At 45.5% G+C, this 16,148-nt stretch overlaps 1 protein-coding gene across 2 annotated transcripts in view; it reads right to left on the bottom strand.

Moving 5' to 3' along the window:
• The window catches only part of pde4a (phosphodiesterase 4A, cAMP-specific), a 32,322-nt gene that overhangs the window by 5,349 nt on the left and 10,825 nt on the right, over positions 1-16,148 (bottom strand). Inside the window, exons 1-3 of one of the 2 annotated variants that reach the window (XM_014203952.3) lie at positions 11,160-11,658; positions 2,280-2,373; positions 758-930 (exon numbers count right to left, since the gene is read on the bottom strand). In XM_014203952.3, the coding sequence (XP_014059427.1) occupies positions 758-930; positions 2,280-2,373; positions 11,160-11,423 (531 nt within the window). In that variant the 5' untranslated portion in view covers positions 11,424-11,658. Of the gene's footprint in view, positions 1-757; positions 931-2,279; positions 2,374-11,159; positions 11,659-16,148 lie in introns of those variants that run through there. The other variant, XM_014203951.3, reaches the window with a different exon arrangement.

Below are 16,148 nucleotides of genomic sequence, written 5' to 3'. Positions count from 1 at the left end.
ACAGATGATTTTTACACGCTACGTGCTTCAGTACTCAGCAGTCCCGTTCTGTGAGCTTGTGTGGCCTACCACTTTGTGGCTGAGCCGTTGTTGCTCCTAGACATTTCCACTTCACAATAACAGCACTTTCAGTTGACTGGGGCAGCTCTAGCAGGGCAGAAATTTGACGAACTGACTTGTTGGAAAGGTGGCATCCAATGACGGTGCCATGTTGAAAATCACTGAGCTCTTCAGTAAGGCAATTCTACTGCCAATGTTTGTCTATGGAGATTGCATGATTGTGTGCTCGATTTTACACAACTGTCAGCAACAGGTCTGGCTGAAATAGCCAAATCCACTAATTTGAAGGAGTGTCCACATACTTTTGTATATATAGTATATCTGTGGAATAGTTTGGTGAGTTTTCAGAGCAGTGTAATATATTTTTTCTCACATTAAATAAGAGCTAAATAAGAGCTTGTGTATAAATATCCTGTGTTTTTCACCTACTGTACACATATTTACTGTAATGTAAAATTTTACAAATATAATATTCACCGCATCATAATATCCACTACAGTGCATATACAATAAAATAATAAAATAAATGTTGTAAAATGTTTATTTCACTCCCAAAAAAGTAATAATTCATAAAGCTTTTTTTCGCTGGGTCTCAGCAGGATATGTAATTTTAAATCATCTTCGAAGTGACTGAGTGTTCATGTGTGAGTATGTGTAAGGGTCCACAGATCCCAGATCCAGTACAGGAATACCGTACCCTGGCCAGTGCGTCCTCCTGTTCCGTCTTGACTCCGAAGCGTGGCATGGTGGTGTTGATGGACAGGCTGGAGCTGTGTGTCAGCTTCTTCACTCCACTGATATGACACATGGGCTTGTCCCGCTCCCGCTCCCGCAGGGTCGGAGACGGGATCTCTACCTCATTCTGCTTATCTGGAGGAGACATGGAGGTCAGAGGTTAATTACAATACTTTCGAATGCTTGTCATAAGCATGCATTTATAACTTATTATTATAAAGGCTATAGTGTGCTATATCTCTATAGTATGCATCATTACAGGGCTCACTTGTAAAGAGACCTGGGTCTAAATGACTGCCTGTACTGTAAACCCCAAGGCCTTTTAACTCAAATCATTCTAGTAAGTTGAACTCAAAGTCATTATTACATAAAATGTTTATGTGGTACTGACTCAAAACAAAATCACATTAACTCAATTTTCTAAAGTTATGACAACAAATGTACTTTTTTTTCCCAGCATGCTCTACTGCAGGTAGATTTTTGGGAAATGTTTTTAATATCTGTGTTTTTGCATGTACATTGAGTGATTGATTGATTAATCTTATGTTACACACAGTTAAATAACATACATTTTTCTAAACTAATCCAATAATTTAATTCGATTTGTTGCACCCATTAGAGAAATGGTTGCTCCAATTTAAATGGCTTAGGTAGTCTCCTCACACTGTTCCTAACCCTGGTAGTCATTATGAATGAATACACATTTCAACTGTTGGATAGCCTAACTCTGGCTGGATTCCAATAGGAATTACACGTCACTATGCAAGCCAGCATAATGTGACTTGCAGGTAGGGTTGCAAAAGTCTGGTATATTTCCCAGGTTTTCCAGAAATCCGGGTTAGAAGATTCCCGGAAATCCTTCAACCTAGATCTAGGCCTCAAAATAAGGCCTTATGAGATATGTAATGTTTAATTATAATGATAACATTCACCTAGGGATTCACTTGGGGAAGGCCACAGGACTGAAAATGAACGAATTCAACAACCATGTTTCTGTCACTAACAAATACCGTCATGTGTGATGTTTCCACAATTCACTCAAAAAGGCAAGGTACGCTGGGAAATTATATTGGAGGCGTGGCTTAGAGGGGGCATTGGTCTGATACAACTCAAATCAGGACCCCCTACAAGCTCACAGTAACTCTATCAGTTTGATTAATAACTATAAAATCACTTTAAGTAACTGTACTCAGATATATTAAGTTCAACGCGTTTTCTCAAACGTTTTGAGTAATGACAGCACATTGGAGTTAGCAGTGTGGATAAATGTTATATAACAATAAATGCATTATACTGGTCAGTATTAACTAAATTATAACCCTCTTTCTAAATGGCAGCCGCATAGTGCACTACTTTTGACCAGAGCCACATACATAGGGCTATGGTCAGTTTTCTAGAGGATAGAGGACTGAGGTTTATAAGGGATAGAAGACAGACAGAGACCCAGTCAGGAGTGCAGGTGAAAGGGGAGGTGTGTGACTCACCCAGGAAGGTAGTGGAGATGTATTCAGACACCTGGTTCCCTGAACGACTCATCTCTGACAGGTGAGATAGCTCCCGGTTCAACATCCTCTTAAACTGGGGGAGGAAACGGAGAGAGAGATGAAGAGAGGGATAGAGAGGAAGAAAGAGATGGAGAGAAGCAAAGCATGATATTATTACCAAGAACAGGAGAAGACAGAAGTTAAAGGTATTGCTTGAATTGTGTCCCTGAAATAATGTTAAAACTGGATTTCATACCATGCCAACAATAGCACATCATACTCCATTAGAAAGGAAATCTGTACAAATCCCTTTTTTGCAAAATACATCTAACACTGGTGGTTAGAGTAAAGATATTTATAACTAACCCAAGATAGTTAATCTGTGTCATTTTCAAAGGGAGCAGATGAAGCATAGCGGGCAGAACAAGCAAGGAGGTTGGCAGAGCCAAGCATGAGCTAACAACATCCCATTGGAGCGTTCTAGCATGTGCTTGTGCAATAACTCAATTCGCCCCTGCACTCCTTGTAAACAACGTCATTTTTTAAAAACTTTGTCAAAGGATCATGTCTACAAACTTAGTGCACTCTGTTCGAAACAGATTGTAGTTTGGGGAACAGAAAACTGTAGTGAGATCAGGCTTCGATGAGATTGGGCTTCGATAACAAAATCTGCATAATATCGGCCCAGTTCCAACTCGTGCCATACTCTCCCATACTGACGGCCGCTGAGCTTCCTCTCCTCACCATATATTGGTGGGGAGTGGAAATTCCAACCAGAGGCTTCAGATTTATACATCTGGTGAAACATCTGGCTCTATATGTGGTTAGAGCATTGGGACAGTAACCAGAAGGTATCTAGTTTGTATCCCCGAGCCAACAAGATGAAAAATCGATTGTTGTACCCTTGAGCAATGCACTTAACCCTTATTGCTCCCTGGGTGTCTCGGGGGAGTTGGGATATACAAAACACACATTTCCAATTCACACATGCGCGTTCAATTTTTTTTTTTTTAAATCACTTTAGCACATTGTTTCAGGTATAAGTCGTTTATTTTCAAAACTCTAAGCACAAACCTCTAACCTGACAACACTTGTAATGCCCCCTATCTTATGTTCAGAACCTTTCATTGTGCATTCATTGGAGTTGAACACATCTTTCACCCTTGAGTCACTCATGCAAAATCTGTTTTCCGTGAAATACCATGAGAACATTTAGTTTAGTCATCAATACATTAGGCTCACCATTTAGTCATTTTAACTACCATTTTTAACTAACTAACTAAGATACTTTCTTTTTGAAGTGCTTTTTGAAGTGCTGAATAAAAAGAATAGTAATTGTATTGTTAACAAATCATATCAAAAGTACAGTGAATATTTCATTTTGAAAAGCAGATACTTAGGTTGAATACGCTTCCAAATTGAAGGAGTGATTCGGTGCAGTGAACAAGTGACTGTGAATTTGTTTGTTGTACTACTCAGTCAATTGAAAATGTACTTAGAGTTTAGATTTTTCTGCTTAGACTGTTGAAAATGTACCACACACTTGTGAAAATTGCACCAACGTGACTGACAAAAACTGTAATACATACTTGAGCATGTGTGAAACAGAACAAATGATTATTATTAATATGCACCACTAGACCTCATTCAGGATACAGGTCCATACCACTAAACAAAGACGAATACTGTACATCGGCTCTAACCTCAATCAAAAATGTCAACAATGTAGCAAAACATGAGTTGTGTTTGATACTGATGTATCACACATCTACTGTAAAATAGTGGAATAGAATTCCTAAAGAACACATGGGTTTACTATACAACATTCATACAGTACGGTATGACCTTGTCAACAGGCAACCACTGCAGGAGCCTGACAAAGCAACAGCATGTTGGAGCAATGGTGGAAGAGCTGCCGTTTTCCTACATCACGTTCTGGGTCTTTTGGTGATGATGTCACACACGCTGCCTGCACAATGTCTGCTGGAATGCAGGTGAGAAAAAGACACGACGCATGAATAGGATACATATGCTCCATATGGCTAAACAGGAAATGTAATGTTGCATAGATTTCATGTCGTGATATCTCAACCAAACATGAGCGGATCTTGAAGACTGGTAGTGGAATGTGTTTTGTTACTAACAGAGGCAGTCACGTGCAAGCAGGCGCAGTGCGATTCGGACAAGTCCCCTCAGTCTGTGTCCTACTGACTGATCCTTCACACATAATAATCTCCATGGCAACCATAGAGGTTGCCCTAGCAACTGCCTACTCACAGTCAGTCCTGCAGCATGATGGGAGCGAGGGAGGGAGGAAGGCGGCTGCTGCTTGGGTGACAATCTCAGAGACTAGGCAGGTGTCTCTGACCTTTCTCAAGGTCAATCCTCTCCATTCCTTTCCTCTCCTCTCATCTGCTCTTCTCTCCTCTCCCTTGTTCTCCACTCCCCTCACCTGTGTTCTCCTCTTTCCTTCCCTCCACTCTTCTCTCTCCATCTCCTTATTCTCTTACTCCTCTTCTCTGCTCTACTCCCCTTTCCTCTCCATTTCCTGCTCTCTCTTACTCCCCTCTTTTACTACCATCCCTCCCACTCTCTCAACCTTCCCTCTCTCACTCATACCTTCCTACTTCTATTTTTAATTACTCTCTCATCCCTTATTCCAGTCCAACCAGGTATTAGTGACAGTTCGACATGGTTTGAACAGTCAGGTCCCTTTCCCTCTGTCAGAAGCCACTACAACAGTCAGATTAGATAGATAGATAGATAGATAGATAGATAGATAGATAGATAGATAGATAGATAGATAGATAGATAGATAGATAGATAGATAGATAGATAGATAGATAGATAGATAGATAGATAGATAGATAGATAGATAGATAGATAGATAGATAGATAGATAGATAGATAGATAGATAGATAGATAGATAGATAGATAGATAGATAGATAGATAGATAGATAGATAGATAGATAGATAGATAGATAGATAGATAGATAGATAGATAGATAGATAGATAGATAGATAGATAGATAGATAGATAGATAGATAGATAGATAGATAGATAGATAGATAGATAGATAGATAGATAGATAGATATGATAATGCACCAGGTAGGTACTGTAGACTAGTTAGCCAGTCAAGCCCAGTGACACAGTTATGCTGCAGGCTCAATCTCTCTCCATCTCTTTACTATATTGAGTCATAATCTGCCAACCAACACAACCCCAGTGCCAGGACACACAGACAGACGCCACACCACGCTACCATGCTTCCTCATATGGCCCACTGACTGATGGAACACAAGATGCCGGGGCGAAGCTGTGAGAGACGCAAAGGGGCATCATCAACCCTCTGATAATTGACAAACATATGGACACCCAGGGAAATGTGACATGTATTGTAACAGGAAGGCTCTTCCTGCACTTCCTGTTTTTCACATTACAATAGCAGTTTACAGTAATGCTCTTTGATAACAGCATGGCGAATCAGCTTTCACAACCAACCAACCATTCAATTTCACTTTGTTTATCAAAGTACTGTATATGCAATTATTTATTTATTTTTTGCTAATGGTAAGGCTGTTATTGGACTATGTATTGTATCAAAACAAGAGTTGTTCTATTGCAGCAGATTGCTAAAAACACTGTACGCAGAGAGATGGGGGGAGTGGATACAGCTAGCACATTTGGTTCCTTGGAAGTTGTGGGAGCGTAATTTTTTGGTTTCCCATTGGTTCTGGGAACGAAGCCATAAGTTTCCTGACTGGTAATACGTAAGTTTTTTTTTTTACTTTCTGAGAACAGAAGTGAAAATGTTGCCTGTTCTGGGAATGTAAATGTTTAGGTTGCAAGGAGGTTCTGAGAAGGTTTTACTATCGTTCCCTGAAAGTTTTCCTGGGCGTTTTTCTTCATCTTCTGAGAACAGAAATTATAGGGTATTTGTAGGTAATTAAACAACGTTCTGAGAACATGTTTCAATAAGACTTTTAATTACACTGCTACCTTAGTTTGGGTTAACTGTTTTTAACTGTTTAGAAACAGTTCAAAATTGCAAACACATTTATTTTTTATTGTGGCACGGTGTCAGTGAAATTATAACCTATAATCTTACACTATGTATAATAAAGTATGTGGACACCCCTTCAAATTAGTGAATTCGGCTATTTCAGCCACATCCTTTGCTGAAAAGGTGTATAAAATCGAGCACACATCCATGCAATCTCCATAGACAAACATTGACAGTAGAATTGGCCTTGCTGAAGAGCTCAGTGACTTTCAACGTGACACCAGAGCTGCCCTAGTCAACTATAAGTGCTGTAATTGTGAAGTGGAAAAGTCTAGGAGCAACAACAGCTCAGCTGCAAAATGGTAGGTAACACAAGCTCACAGAACGGGACTGTCAAGTGCTGAAGTGCGTAACGTGTAAATATTATTGGACTCTGGAGCAGTGAAAACACGTTCTCTGAAGTGATGGATCACGCTTCACCATATGGTAGTCCGACGGATGAATCTGGTTTTGGCGGATGCCAGGAGAACGTTACCAGCCCAAATGCATGGGTGGAGGAGGAATAATGGTCTGGGGCTGTTTTTCAAGGTTGGGGCTAGGCCCCTTAGTTCCAGTGAAGGGAAATCTTAACACTACAGCATACAATGACATTCTAGACAATTCTGTTCATCCAACTTTGTGCAAACTATTTGGGGAAGGCCCTTTCCTGTTTCAGCATGACAATGCCCCTGTGCACAAAGCGAGGTCCATACAGAAATGGTTTGTCAAGATCGGCATGGAACAACTTGACTGGCCTGCACAGAGCCCCGACTTCAACCCAATCGAACACCTTTGGGATGAATTGGAACGCCGACTACGAGCCAGGCCTGCCCGACCTCACTAATGCTCTTGTGGCTGAATGGAAGCAGGTCCTCACAGCAATGTTATAACATCTAGTGGAAAGCCTTCCCGTAAGAGTGGAGGCTGTTATAGCAGCAAAGAGGGGACCAACTCCATATTAATGCCCATTATTTTGGAATTAAATGTTCGACGAGCAGGTGTCCACATACTTTTGGTCACGTAGTGTATGTTCTTTATCCATCGAATAAGTCTACAGTGATGGCCAAAAGTTTTCAGAATGACACAAATATTAATTTTCACAAAGTCTGCTGCCTCAGTGTCTTTAGATATTTTTGTCAGATGTTACTATGGAATACTGAAGTATAATTACAAGCATTTCATAAGTGTCAAAGGCTTTTATTGACAATTACATGAAGTTGATGCAAAGAGTCAATATTTGCAGTGTTGACCCTTCTTTTTCAAGACCTCTGCAATCCGCCCTGGCATGCTGTCAATTAACTTCTGAGCCACATCCTGACTGATGGCAGCCCATTCTTGCATAATAAATGTTTGGAGTTTGTGGGTTTTTGTTTGTCCACCCTCCTCTTGAGGATTGACCACAAGTTCTCAATGGGATTAAGGTCTGGGGAGTTTCCTGGCCATGGACCCAAAATATCAATGTTTTGTTCCCCGAGCCACTTAGTTATTTACATTTACATTTTAGTCATTTAGCAGACGCTCTTATCCAGAGTGACTTACAGTAGTGAATGCATACATTTCATACATTTGTCTCCGTACTGGTCCCCCCCGTGGGAATCGAACCCACAACCCTGGAGTTGCAAACACCATGCTCTACCAACTGAGCCACACGGGACCAAGCCACACTTTTGCCTTATGGCAAGGTGCTCCATCATGCTGGAAAAGGCATTGTTCATCACCAAACTGTTCCTGGACGGTTGGGAGAAGTTGCTCTCGGAGGATGTGTTGGTACCATTCTTTATTCATGGCTGTGTTCTTAGGAAAAATGGTGAGTGAGCCCACTCCCTTGGCTGAGAAGCAACCCCACACATGAATGGTCTCAGGATGCTTTACTGTTGGCATGACACAGGATTGATGGTAGCGCTCACCTTGTCTTCTCCGGACAAGCTTTTTTCCGGATGCCCCAAACAACCGGAAAGGGGATTCATCAGAGAAAATGACTTTACCCCAATCCTCAGCAGTCCAATCCCTGTACCTTTTGCAGAATATCAGTCTGTCCCTGATGTTTTTCCTGGAGAAAAGTGGCTTCTTTGCTGCCCTTCTTGACACCAGGCCATCCTCCAAAAGTCTTCACCTCACTGTGCGTGCAGATGCACTCACACCTGCCTGCTGCCATTCCTGAGCAAGCTCTGTACTGGTGGTGCCCCGATCCCGCAGCAGAATCAACTTTAGGAGACGGTCCTGGCACTTGCTGGACTTTCTTGGGCGCCCTGAAGCCTTCTTCACAACAATTGAACCGCTCTCCTTGAAGTTCTTGATGATCTGATAAATGGTTGATTTAGGTGCAATCTTACTGGCAGCAATATCCTTGCCTGTGAAGCCCTTTTTGTGCAAAGCAATGATGACGGCACGTGTTTCCTTGCAGGTAACCATGATTGACAGAGGAAGAACAATGATTCCAAGCACCACCCTCCTTTTGAAGCTTCCAGTCTGTTATTCGAACTCAATCAGCATGACAGAGTGATCTCCAGCCTTGTCCTCATCAACACTCACACCTGTGTTAATGAGAGAATCATTGACATGATGTCAGCTGGTCCTTTTGTGGCAGGGCTGAAATGCAGTGGAAATGTTTTTTGGGGATTCAGTTCATTTGCATGGCAAAGAGGGACTTTGCAATTAATTGCAATTCATCTGATCACTCTTCATAACATTCTGGAGTATATGCAAATTGCCATCATACAAACTGAGCCAGCAGACTTTGTGAAAATTAATATTTGTGTCGTTCTCAAAACTTTTTGCCACGACTGTACTGCGCCACCAGGATGGTCTATTTTAGTCTATTCAAATAGACCCCATTTCAAAGGAAACAAGCACTCATTAGGATCAGGTGTGGCCAAATACTGGGCGAGGCCAACACACCTGAACACACTTAACAGAGAGGATAGAGAGAGTTTTGTTGATGCTTTGAACGGAATGTATGTATTTTTAGATAACATTCGCAGAACATTCTTTGAACATTACTAATGTTTTCTTGTGTTTTTTTTATGGAAAGTGTTCTTAATGTTCTGAGAACATGATTTTAAATTGAACCATGAGGAAACCTGTAGAAAACGTTATGCTGAAGTACAGAAATTCCCACGTTGTTTCTTAACGTTCTCTGAACTATTTGTGAATATTCCCCATGTTAAACCAGTTGGAGAACGTTCCTACAACATTACCAACATTTTTATTAAATCTAACCATGTTTGAACTTTTAGGACATTTTTGTGCTGAGAATGTTCCAAAGCCAAGCAACTGTTCTGCAACATTCCCACAAAGTTGTGGGTAGGTTGTATGCAAAATAACCATAAGACAACCACACTCTCACCAAGCTCTAAGAAACATACGGTTCTGAGAACGTTATGTGCTAGCTGGGTAAGATGTTGTTGTATGTATCTCAGTAAAGCACAGACAAGACAATGGTTCACGAGGGCACAGTCACTGCCACGGACAAGAGAGCTCGGTCAAAATAACAGGGTCAGTAGATAGTTTGATAGAGAGATCTGCCATCAACTATACGCTGCAACATTAACAATATTACATGACATTTTACATTTACGTCATTTAGCAGACGTGTCTCGGCCTCTCAAAGAAAAATACAAAACAATTCCGACATTGACTAAGATCACAGGACAACACTGAGATAAACACACACAGCATTGAGCTGAGATATCCTTCACTGACACTGACCGTGTGTGTGTGTGTGTGTGTGTGTGTGTGTGTGTGTGTGTGTGTGTGTGTGTGTGTGTGTGTGTGTGTGTGTGTGTGTGTGTGTGTGTGTGTGTGTGGGGGGGGGGGGCGAGGATGGAGATGGACATCTTGTGATAAAGCAGGCTACCTGCTGTAACAATAGGACAATAAAGATTTTCTTAATAGGAATTTATGTACGATTTTAAGGGAATATTGTCTGTGGTTTGAATGGAGAAAATGAGTCTCTAAGGTGAACAGTTTTGAGTTTATATCTTCAGGTTGAAGTGTACTGCAGCTGAGGTTTAGTGCGCCCAGCACCACAGGCAGCATGACGACACATTACATGGGGGAGTTTAGGGTTAATAAACTCTGAAAACTCAATGCCTTTTCCCCTTCAGTGCCTACATGCATAAATAATGCATAGAATATGAAAACAGAGTTGCTGAGGGAAAATATAAACACACAGTCACTCAACATACATCCTGTTATGCTTGTCATCTTTAGGTCATCTCCTCCCTGTCCCAACTGGTCCCTGCAATCCACACAACTAAAACCCACACAACTGGTCCCTGCAATCCACACAACTAAAACCCACACAACTGGTCCCTGCAATCCACACAACTAAAACCCACACAACTGGTCCCTGCAATCCACACAACTAAAACCCACACAACTGGTCCCTGCAATCCACACAACTAAAACCCACACAACTGGTCCCTGCAATCCACACAACTAAAACCCACACAACTGGTCCCTGCAATCCACACAACTAAACCCACACAACTGGTCCCTGCAATCCACACAACTAAACCCACACAACTGGTCCCTTCAATCCACACAACTAAAACCCACACAACTGGTCCCTGCAATCCACACAACTAAACCCACACAACTGGTCCCTGCAATCCACACAACTAAAACCCACACAACTGACATGTTTCTCTTTTCAACATGAAACTTCAACGGCTTAACAAAATCACACCTACTAAGTAGAATGGACAGATAACAGCCTATATAATGCACAGAACAGCAAGGGTGGAAAAATAGTTCATCAAAACAGCTATCCAAGATGGCCGCCTGTCTGTCTGGCCCAGTTCCCTTCCCCTCCCAGCCCTTCTAGCCCTACCTGGTCCCACCATCCGATGAGCCAGGGTCTCGAGCAGGTCTCACAGAACAGGTCTACCAGAGGTGTCCTGCGCTCCGCTGCCATCCCAGACCCTTCCAGAACCCCTCCGGCAGCCGCACCTAGGTCCAGCTCCAGGTCTGGCCCTCCTCCCCTCCCCTGCAGCTGGCTGTAGCTGGTGGAAGAGCGGGGCAGCCGGTAGCCGCCTGGCACGGGCGAGGGGCAAGGGGACGGCGAGGCGGGGTCAATGGCCTCTACCACGCCCATGCTTAGGGTGACGGGGGGCGAGGGGCGCTTTCCCAGACAGGAGGACCGGTAGTGGAGCGGGCTGGGGGTGGGGGCGCTGCAGGTGTCCCAGCAGCATGAGGAGGGATTCGTCGTCAGCGTGTGGGCAGCGTGTAGGCCGCAGCCGGCCAGGCCGGGACACTCCAGAGCGACAGCTTCCCCCCGCCGAGGGTGGGGGGCGAGGGGTAAAGGGGGAGAGGGACAGGGTCCACTGGTGCTCACAGTCCGTCCCTACATGCAGTTCTCCTGGAAGCAGGCCATCCACCCAGTGCGTCCTGATATGGGCCACAGTGTGAGGACGGTCCACAGATGAGGATGCCCCGCAAACGGCAGGCCAGGAGCCCCCTGGATCCCCAAGCTCCAGAGACTACATCTCATCCCAGTTGGTGAGCAGAACTGACCCAAATCAAACAGCAGAGTGGGGAGAGGGGGAGGATAGGATGGGAGAAGATGGAGAGTGAGAGGGGGACCGTCTGAAGGGCAAAGAGAGGCAATGGAGGAGGAGAGGGAAGAGAGAAAAGCCAAGATGTTGTAATGAAAGATAGAAGGTCAGACACACAGACAGATGGAGATAAAAGAGGACAGAAGAGCTTAGAAGGATGGAGGGATGGAAAGACGGTGATGACAGGGTGGGAAAGATGACCGTAGTATTGAGTGATGGGACAGAGGAAGAGGACAGAGAGTGACAGAGAGAGAGCGGGAGACGAATGGCAACGGAGAGAGAAAGAGAAGGAAGGAGAGACAGAGAGGGAGAAATAGGGAGCCAGGCCTGTGATGTATCTAGCAGACGGTCGGTCAGGCTACAGAATCACAGCGGAGCTCACGGTGTGGGGGAAAAACAGGCTCTCTCCTCGTCTCCCCGCGTTGCGTCTACTCTGCAAAGTGCCCCTCCCCCACAGCACACCGGATCCAGGGGCCGGGCCCAGTCGTCCTCCTGCTGCATCAGCCCCGTATGTGCCTCAGCGATGATCCCAACACACACACAGTCCACAGTCCTCCTCCCAGTAGCTTCCCCCGCAGTATCCCAGTCACTCTATCGTGTCTACCTGGGCTGGTTAAATGATGTCTGAGGTTGAAACTAATCCAAGAGCTTCAGGCTCCCCTTATTTTTCCTTCCTTTTTCCTTCCTCCGCCGTAGCAAAGCCCTGCTGCCTCCTGTAGCGCCGTCAGCCCTGGATGCTGTAGACAGCCCTTGCAAGCTAATCAGCCAGACAGCGTGCACTTGTGTGTGTGTGTGTGTGTGTGTGTGTGTGTGTGTGTGTGTGTGTGTGTGTGTGTGTGTGTGTGTGTGTGTGTGTGTGTGAGTGTATGTGCAGCCTGAATGCGCATGTGCTGCAGACAGCATGTACGCCTGTCGGAAATGTGTGTGTGAGAGACAGAGAGAGAGTACGGGGGAGGGTGTTCATATGTGTGTGTGCATGTTGGTGTGGTTTTGTATGTATGTGTCTTTATGGCGCCTGTCTGCTCTTAAAGACCACAGCATTCTCTCTGCTTCTCTGTCAGCCAGGAGCACACACACACTCCCCCCTCTCTCACTCCATCTTTCTCTCTCTTGCCCTCTGTCTGTCTCTCAAACACAGGCATCCTTACACACGTACAAATCCAAACGGCTGTCTTTTGCGTTCTGAAACCGTTGCAACATGCTACATTCCCCTCAGGGTGACAAGAAAAACAAGAATAGCACACTGTCTCTTTTAGACACAACACTGTTGAAGGAACCTTGCCTCTTTTTCATTGGTCGCTTCCCAGACCACAAGCCTTGTGGTCAGAGTGGTGAGCCAATAAGTAAAAGGGAAGGGCAGACCCTGTTGTTCGATAGCAACCAAGGTTACAGCAGGGACATCAGCATCAGGACCCGTTCCCCCTCCTCCCTCTTCTCCTGTGCTCTGTGTCTTCCCTTCCCACCCACAGACCCTCACCCTCCCCTTCTCCTTCTCTCTCTCTCTTTCTCTGTCTCTCTCTCTCCATCCCACATTTTAAGCAGAACATCTCGCTGCAGCTCATGCATTCATGTGCACAAATACACATCCGCTACAAACACAGACTCTAAACAGCAGTATAGAGTATACACACATCACCCATACCTTCGTACATATAGAGCATCTGACAAATCTTTTGGACGTTCTGTGTACATGGACACATACATTCCCTTCGGCCTCAAAAGGACAATACACAAATCCCAAACATCACTGGGACTAACAGTTTCTGCGAGCCACAAGACTGTGATAGCCCACTGAGCTAAAAGCTAGACATTATCCTGGGGAGCTAACCCAAGTCGTCACATGTCAGACAAGGTTACTCATCACGAGAGTGTGGCTGACCGAACCACCTCTGTTACATTAGCTTGGCCAGTCCACAGTCCAAATTCACACAGTTCAGTTCCGCCAAATGCAAACAAGCCTCTCAGACATTAATGAAACATACAGTATGGGAGACTGATAATAGTATTGATATTTAGTTATGCACAGTTGGACTAGGTAACACAAATATGTGAAGGTTGTGGTAGAGGGTATAGGAGAGGGGCATGGACAGATGAAGAGGCCAGGTGTAGTGTAGGGTTGTGGTGTGTGTAGGGTAGTGGCAGTGGTAGTCTAGGGTAGTGGTAGTGGTGGTGTAGGGTAGTGGTAGTTGTGGTGTAGGGTAGTGGTAGTGTAGGGTTGTGGTGTGTGTAGGGTAGTGGCAGTGGTAGTCTAGGGTAGTGGTAGTGGTGGAGTAGGGTAGTGGTAGTTGTGGTGTAGGGTAGTGGTAGTGTAGGGTAGTTGTGGGGGTGTAGGGTAGTGGTAGTGGTGGTGTAGGGTAGTGGTGGTGGAAGTGTGGGTAGACATAGTGGTGGTGTAGGGTAGTGTTAGTGGTGGTGGTAGTGTATAGTAGTGGTGGTGTAGGGTAGTGGTAGTGGCAGTGTGGGTAGACATAGTGGTGGTGTAGGGTAGTGGTAGTGGCAGTGTGGGTAGACATAGTGGTGGTGTAGGGTAATGTTAGTGGTGGTGGTAGTGTATGGTAGTGGTAGTGGGGGTGGTAGTGGTGGTGGTAGTGGTGGTGGTAGTGTAGGGTAGTGGTGGTGTAGGGTAGTGGTAGTGGTAGTGTATGGTAGTGGTAATTGTGGTGTAACATAGTGGTAGTGGTGGTGATGGTGGTGTTGGTAGTGGTAGTGTAAAGTAGTGGTAGTGGTGGTGGAGGTGTAGGGTAGTGGTAGTTGTGGTGTAGGGTAGTGGTAGTGGTGGTGTAGGGTAGTGGTAGTGGTGGTGTGGGTTGACATAGTGCTGGTGTAGGGTAGTGGTAGTGGTAGAGGTGGTGTAGGGTAGTGATATTGGAGGTGTGGGCAGACATAGTGGTGGTGTAGGGTAGTGGTAGTGATGGTGTAGGGTGGTGGTGGGTGGTGTAGGGTAGTGGTGGTGTAGGGTAGTGGTAGTGGTGGTGTAGGGTGGTGGTAGTGGTGGTGTAGGGTGGTGGTGGGTGGTGTAGGGTAGTGGTAGTGTAGGGTAGTGGTATTGGTGGTGTAGGGTGGTTCTGGGTGGTGTAGGGTAGTGGTAGTGGTGGTGTTGGGTGGTGGTGGGTGGTGTAGGGTAGTGGTGGTGTTGGGTGGTGGTGGTAGTGGTGGTGTAGGGTAGTGGTAGTGGTGGTGTAGGGTGGTGGTAGTGGTGGTGTAGGGTGGTGTAGGGTAGTGGTAGTGGTAGCGTAGGGTAGTGGTATTGATGGTGTAGGGTGGTAATGGGTGGTGTAGGGTGGAGGTGGTAGTGGTGGTGCAGGGTGGTGGTGGGTGGTGTAGGGTAGTGGTAGTGTAGGGTAGTGGTATTGGTGGTGTAGGGTGGTGGTGGGTGGTGTAGGGTAGTGGTAGTGGTGGTGTTGGATGGTGGTGGTAGTGGTGGTGTAGGGTAGTGGTGGTGTAGGGTGGTGGTGGTAGTGGTGGTGTAGGGTAGTGGTAGTGGTGGTGTAGGGTGGTGGTAGTGCTGGTGTAGGGTGGTGGTAGTGCTGGTGTAGGGTAGTGGTAGTGGTAGCGTAGGGTAGTGGTATTGGTGGTGTAGGGTGGTAATGGGTGGTGGTGGTAGTGGTGGTGCAGGGTAGTGGTAGTGGTGGTGTAGGGTAGTGGTAGTGGTGGTGTAGGGTGGTGGTGGTTGGTGTAGGGTAGTGGTAGTGGTGGTGTAGGGTGGTGGTGATGGTGTAGGGTAGTGGTAGTGGTGGTGTAGGGTGGTGGTAGTGGTAGTGGTATTGGTAGTGGTAGTGGTGGTGGTGGTGTAGGGTAGTGGTAGTGGTAGTGGTGGTGTTGGGAAGTGGTAGTGGTGGTGTTGGGTGGTGGTGGGTGGTGTAGGGTAGTGGTGGTGTAGGGTGGTGGTGGTAGTGGTAGTGGTAGCGTAGGGTAGTGGTATTGGTGGTGTAGGGTGGTGGTGGTAGTGGTGGTGCAAGGTAGTGGTAGTGGTGGTGGTAGTGGTGGCGGTAGTGTAGGGTAGTGGTAGTAGTGGTGTAGGGTAGTAGTAGTGGTAGTGGTGGTGGTAGTGGTAGTGTAGGGTAGTGGTAGTGGTAGTGTAGGGTAGTGGTAGTGTAGGGTAGTGGTATTGGTGGTGTAGGGTGGTGGTGGGTGGTGTAGGGTAGTGGTAGTGGTGGTGTAGGGTGGTGGTGGGTGGTGTAGGGTAGTGGTAGTGGTGGTGTAGGGTGGTGGTGATGGTGTAGGGTAGTGGTAGTGGTGGTGTAGGGTGGTGGTAGTGGTAGTGG

The sequence above is a fragment of the Salmo salar genome, chromosome 06 (genome assembly GCF_965601325.2).
Source record: "Salmo salar chromosome 06, fSalSal1, whole genome shotgun sequence".
Classification (NCBI taxonomy): Eukaryota; Metazoa; Chordata; class Actinopteri; order Salmoniformes; family Salmonidae; genus Salmo; species Salmo salar.
Note: the sequence above shows the minus strand (reverse complement) of the source record. Positions and strands in the feature narration are given on the sequence as shown.